The sequence below is a fragment of the Trichoderma harzianum genome, assembly GCF_003025095.1.
Source record: "Trichoderma harzianum CBS 226.95 unplaced genomic scaffold M431scaffold_6, whole genome shotgun sequence".
NCBI lineage: Eukaryota > Fungi > Ascomycota > Sordariomycetes > Hypocreales > Hypocreaceae > Trichoderma > Trichoderma harzianum.
In genome coordinates, this window is record NW_020209254.1 from 2,422,908 (window position 1) to 2,429,624 (window position 6,717).

General features: G+C 32.1%; 1 protein-coding gene across 1 annotated transcript; it reads left to right on the plus strand.

Annotated features, from left to right (window-relative positions):
• Positions 1–40: 40 nt before the first annotated feature.
• Positions 41–3,955, plus strand: M431DRAFT_46598 (hypothetical protein; the record flags this gene model as incomplete). Its single annotated transcript, XM_024915395.1, has 2 exons — positions 41–217; positions 3,764–3,955. Coding segments are annotated over 2 exons (369 nt in total), but the record flags the coding sequence as incomplete, so codon positions are not given.
• Positions 3,956–6,717: the final 2,762 nt, after the last annotated feature.

Sequence of the window (6,717 nt, forward strand, 5' to 3'; positions counted from 1 at the left end):
TGCTACTGATGGCATTGATATGAACACAAAAGATAAGTACGGTCAAACGCCTTTGCTATGGGCGGCTAAAAGGGGCCATAATGCCTTGGTTAGAGTACTTTTGGAAACGGACGACATCGATGTCAATGCCAAAGACAACCTCAAGAACTCGCCGCTCTTATGGGCAGTTGCTGGGACACACACCGAAGTGATCAAATTATTACTAGATAGAGATCACGTTGATATCCTCGCCAAGGATGAGTTTGGTCAAAGTCCGTTATGGTGGGCAATAGAGACAGAGAATGAAGCGGCAGTTAATTTGTTAATACTTCGGGATGGTCCCGACGTTCGGAATATCATCGACCAAGCAGCATTGAAGAACGCCGCAGCGAAGAGAAATACAAGAATACTCGAAGCTCTCTTATCTGGAGAGGGAATCGATCTTGATGCAGTGGATGATCATGGCCTGACACTTCTCTTATGGGCAACGAAGCTTGAAGATCTTGCTACTGTTCAAACGCTTTTGAATCTGAAAACAGGATTGGATGTAAATGCCCAAGATAATGATCATCGAACATCACTATGGTGGGCTGTTGCCACTGGGAATGAGGAGATAATCAAGGTACTCCTTTCCAAAGAAGGAATCGATATCAATGCCAAAGATACCCATGACCAGACGCCTCTTTGGTGCGCTATTGCTACAGGGCACTTACCAATCCTTTCGCGATTGCTCAAGGAAGATATCACCGATGTTAATTCGAGAAACCACTCTAACCAGACACCACTCCTTCTTGCGGAATATTACAGGTGGAAGAGTAGAGATTGGCTTGAGAGAGCAGAGGAGGACTCCGACGAGAGATCATATATTCATTCTGATGCTCGACACAATTCGGGTCATTATGAAGGTTCACAAGGTTCGGAAGAATTAAAATATTCTGTTGACCTGTATCAACATTTCCTGCCCAACAAAGAAAACCTTTATATGAACGTCATTAAGCTGTTGTTAGCAAGAAGCGACATTGATCTAAATGCAAGAGGGCCAGATGGTCTGAATGTCTTATGGTCTGCGACATGTCACAGAGATACTTCTCTTGTTAAACTACTTTTGACTTATAAGCACATCCACATTAACAGTCGAAACCATTCTGGACAGACCCCGTTACTATGGGCAACTTCTAAAGGAGATAAAAACATAGTCAAAGCGCTTCTCTCCAATGGAAGCACGATTGATATTAATGCCAAGGATCATAGTGGCCAGACAGCTCTATTACATGCAGTCCAGACAAATAACATTGAAATGGTTCGATTACTCTTAGCAAATGATGGGGTCAATGTAAACGATACGAATAGTCTTGGCCACACACCACTATCAATTGCAATCACCAACACAAATGAAGCTATTGTCCGGGAACTGCTCAACAAAAAAGGCATGGATATAAACGCAAAACATGAAAGCGGTCAGACGCCATTGATACTTGCAATTCAGAAAAACAACTCAAAAATTGCAAAGCTACTCATCAAAGCTGATAACATTGAGATCAATTCAGAAAACTCGATGGGACGAACGCCCCTATGGTATGCCATGGTGGTGAGCAAAGAACTAGCGCAGCTTCTGGTCGACCATGGTGCTATCGTCAACTATAGAAATAAGTCTGGTGAGACGATGTTAGGATGGCTGGCGAAGCAAATGAATAAGGAAGCATCTTTGATTCTCTCTGATATAAACGGCTTTACGAATACGAGAAATAAGGAAGATCAAACTCCTCTCTTTTGTGCGACTGAAAACTGGATTGAGGACTTGAGTGTTATCCTACTGGCTTCAAACAGTCTCGATATAAACAACAAAGATAACCAAGGGCGGACTCCCCTTTTCTGTGCGGCTGAATATGAGCAGAAGCAGCTGGCCAGTATCCTACTTACTGCAAATGATATCGGCGTAAATATCAGGAATAATAAGGGCCGGACCCCTCTTTTCTGCGCGGCTGAAAATGGGAATGAGGAGTTAGCCAACATTCTACTCGCTGCAGATGGCATTGATATAAATATCAGAGATTATGAAGACCAGACTTCCCTTTTCTGCGCAGCTGAAAATGGGTGCATAGGTGTGGTGAAACGACTACTTGAGACAGACGGCATTGACATTAACGCTAAGGCTAAAAGTCAAGAGACACCACTTCTCATTGCTATTTCGAAAGGTCACGTGGCAGTTGTGGATGTATTGCTTGGTGAAGAAGCTATCGATTTAAATGTCCAGGACTCAGCTGGTAAAACATGCCTATGGCTTGCAGTTGAACAAGGGCATGTGAAGATAGTTGAGTTACTACTATCGAAAAATATTGACGTCAATGCAGAAGGTTTTCACCATCAAACCCTTTTATCACAGGCGGTTAAACGAGGCAATACAGAGATAGTCAAAGTTCTCTTAGCTTCAGAAAGCATTGACATCAATAGTCAGGATACAGATGGCAGAACAGCTCTGTGGTGGGCTATCGACCGTGCCTATAGCACTCCTTTTGAAAAGTCTTCTGTTTTAATAGCTGAGTTACTGCTCGCTCATGATGATATTGGGGTAAATATACCTGATGAATCAGGTCAGACACCTTTGCTAAAGGCGGTGACTCATGGGCTTGAGAAGGTAGTCCGATTAATTCTCACTGCTGATGGGATCGACGTCAATAGAAAGGATGACAACAACTTAACACCGCTGCTATCAGCAGTCAAAAAGGGTGAAGAGGGGATAGCGGGACTACTCCTTGCCAAAGGCGTCAAGGACATCAACGCTAGGAATAAGGACGGCGAAACATCATTATTTCTGGCTTGCTATCAAGGCAATCAGAAATTTGTCAGGATGTTTCTCTCTCATAACCATATCGATGTCAACTCTGGGAATAGAATAAATTCAACACCGCTAATGATGGCATCAGCTAAGGGACACTTGCACATAGTTCAGCAGCTCCTTATACAGGAAGATATTCAGATCAACCTGAGAGACAATAAGGGTCAATCGGCATTACAATCAGCATCAGCGTATGGAAATTCGCAAATTGTGCAAATATTACTTGATCAAAAAAATATTAATATTAACATACAAGATAACCACTGGCGGTCATCCCTACACTCAGCTGCAGTAAACGGACATTTACAAACTGTTCAGCTACTACTTAGTCAAAAAGATATCGACATTAACTCACTGGATAAAAAGGGTGAAACACCATTGCACTCGGCTTCAGTAAATGGACATTTGCAAATTGTTCAACTACTACTGCATCAAAAAGATATTGATGTTAACATAAGAAACAACAAGGGTCAAACATCATTACAATCAGCCGCAATTAAGGGACACCTACAAATTATTCAACTATTGCTCAATCAAAAAGATATTCAAGTTAACGACAATGCTAATGACAAGTCAATAATACTACATTCAGCACTAAGAATTGGCCACTTCCAAATTGTTCAGCTACTTCTCGATCAAAATGATACAAACATTGATTTGAGGAATTTTAACGGCGGGACGCCATTACATTCAGCTTCAGCATATGGACATTCACGGATTGTTCAATTGTTGCTTAATCATAAAAAGATTGACGTCAACGCCAAGGACAATGATAACAATACATCATTACATCTAGCCGCAGACAATGGAGTTCTCCACATTATTCAATTGCTCCTTGGCCATAACAGCATTGATATCAATTCTAAAGCTCACGAACTCTTAACACCAATGCACATAGCTTCTAGAAAAGGATACCACCAAATTGTCCAACTGTTGCTAAAACATAAGGCTGATACTGAGGTTGAGGACTACGAAGGTCTAACACCGCTTCATATGGCCTCAATGGAAGGGCACCTCCGAGTCGTTCAAGTGCTGCTCAGCCAAAACAACAAAAATGTCAATTCCAAGGACAACCGTGGTTCTACACCAATGCATTACGCTTCTGAGAGTGGTTATTTTAGGATTGTAAAGTTGCTTCTTGGATATGGCGCCAGTACAGATATCCCAGACAAGGTGCATTGGACGGCGTTGCATTCGGCTTCGGCTCGTGGGCATTTCAAAATAGCTAAACTCCTATATGAAAACGGGGCCGATAGCATGAGTGCCGATCTTGACGGTTGGACACCAGCGCACCTGGCTTTGAGTAAAGGATATCATACAATAGCTGACCTACTTTCTCAGTAGGTAGAATTAACTATAAATAGGCAACACCTCTGCAAAGTGTCACATTATTTATACTCTAGTGACTGGATGTATAGTTTTCCAAAGGTTTTATGGTAATACTATTCGTAATATATACCAAAGAGGAAATTCAACATAGTAGACTTTTATATCCACTTTCTTACTTTGATCTACTGAGAAAATTAATTCAGTGTGGGCAATAGACGCGATGGTAGGACAACGCTAACCAGAACTCCTGGTAAATCAAGTTTTACAATTCAACTAAGGAGTAGTACATAAAGATTTTTAGAATTGACAGTCATCATACTAATTAATTGGTTGCTCTTATGCTGAGCAACCAAGGAGTTGGAGTCAGATAGCAAAGTGTTACGACCTAACCTCTTATGACACCATAAACAGGCATCCCGGAATATCTGTCGGACCGTTCTAGCCAGTTAAAAGAAGGAATGACTATATAGTATTATTCCTCCTGAAAAAGAAATAACTAAGCTGTATTATTTCTATATAAGAATAACAGTTAATTAACGGTTTAAATATATATAGGAATAATATACTATATTATTCCCTAAGAAATAACTAAATATATAAAATTTAATTTTTTACGCTTTTTAAATAATTTAAATAAATAGCTATTAATAAAGTATTAAAATTAAATATAAATTAAATTTTTATTATATTTTACTTACTTTATAATTATATTTATTTAAAGTTACTTTTTATTTTTTTTACTAATATAAATTAATTAACTTTAGTTTATTACCTTAGGAACTTACCTTATATTATTTAAGTATTAGGTTAAGATATTATATATTAATAACTTTTATTTAAAAAGATATTAAGTATCTTTAAGTAATATAAACTATTATACCTAAAGCTAAAGTAGTTATTAATAACCTACTTACTAACTTTAATATATTTATAATTAAAAGTAATAGTAATATTATTATAATAAACTTATTTAATATTTTTTTATTTAAAAACCTAAAACTTTTTATATTTATTTAAAATATATATTAACTTAATAAAATTTTAGTTAATAAACTTAATAAAGAAAAACTAAAAACTATTAATATTAAAATCTTTATTAAATATTAATTACTTTTTATATTTAAAGGAAATATTAAAGAATTTTACTTTTATTTAATTTAATTTAAAGTATACTTTAAGGATTTTAAAAATACCTTTAATATTATTAAAAAAAAGGTTTACTTTATAATATTATACCTTAAAGGAATTACCTTTAAGTAATTTAGACTTATTTTAAATAATTATTTAAAAAGTTTAACTAAAGGAATTAAAAAATAAACTTAGGAAATCTTTAATAATTATAATAAATATATTTTTAAATTAATAAAAGTATTTAAAAATATTAGTAAATTTAAAATAATAAAAAATACTTTAGTTAATATATATTAAAAAAGGAAATACTTAAATTATATTATAAAATTTTAAAATATTATTATATAATTTAACTAAAATAAATTAGCTTTTATTAAATACTTTTATAATAAACTTAAATAGGAAGTTAAAAAAAAAGTTTATAATATTAACTAATTTACTTATACCTTAGTATTATTTATAAATATATATATATAAGTAAATAATTTACTATATAAACTTAAGATTAGTATTATTTAATAATATTAATAAAATAAATATTAAATTAATTAAGGTAAGAAATAATATAAAAAGATTATTAAAAATAATAGTAGTAAGCTTAAAAGAATAAATTTAAATATTCTATAGTATAAGAAAGAATTTAAGTATTATAATTATAGTAAAATTAGCTATATAGTAAAAAACTACTAAATACTTAAGAAAAAGTATAAGGATAAAATTTTAAAATTAAAAAAGGAAGTCTATATTATAAATAAAAATAAATAATTTTTTAATTTATTATAATAAAAAGATAACTACTATTTTTAATATAAGGAAGAATTAAAGAAAATAAATAAAATAAAAGAAGAAATAATTCTACTTAAAACTACCCTTAATTTAGTTAAGAACCTTATAATTAATAATATAATTTAATAAAATTATAAATTATTATTTTTTAAAAAATAATTTAGTAATATTACTAACTTTATTAAAAGTAAATTTAAAAAAATTAATAAATTTATTAAATTTTAATATTAGGTTAATATTTATAACCTTAAGTAAAATTTTAAATTTTTTATTTACTAAAAACTTTAAAATAAATTTATATAATAGTAGCTATATAATAATAAATAGTAAATTATTATAAGCTTAAATATAAATAAAATATAAAAACTTTAAGAAAATTATTAATAAATACCTTAAGATTATTCTTAGATTAACTTTATAAATAATAATTATTATAAAATTTATTAAATAAGTTATATTACTTATTAATATTTATATTACCTAAAGTAAAAAATAAAATATAATATATTTTTATAAAGAAATTTAGTAATTTTAATTATAGATTTATATTATAAAGGATATTATAATAAATAAAAGGTTATTTATAAATTTTAGAAATTATATATTATAATTCTTAAGCTATATTTAATTATACTAGAAGAATATAAAAACTATAA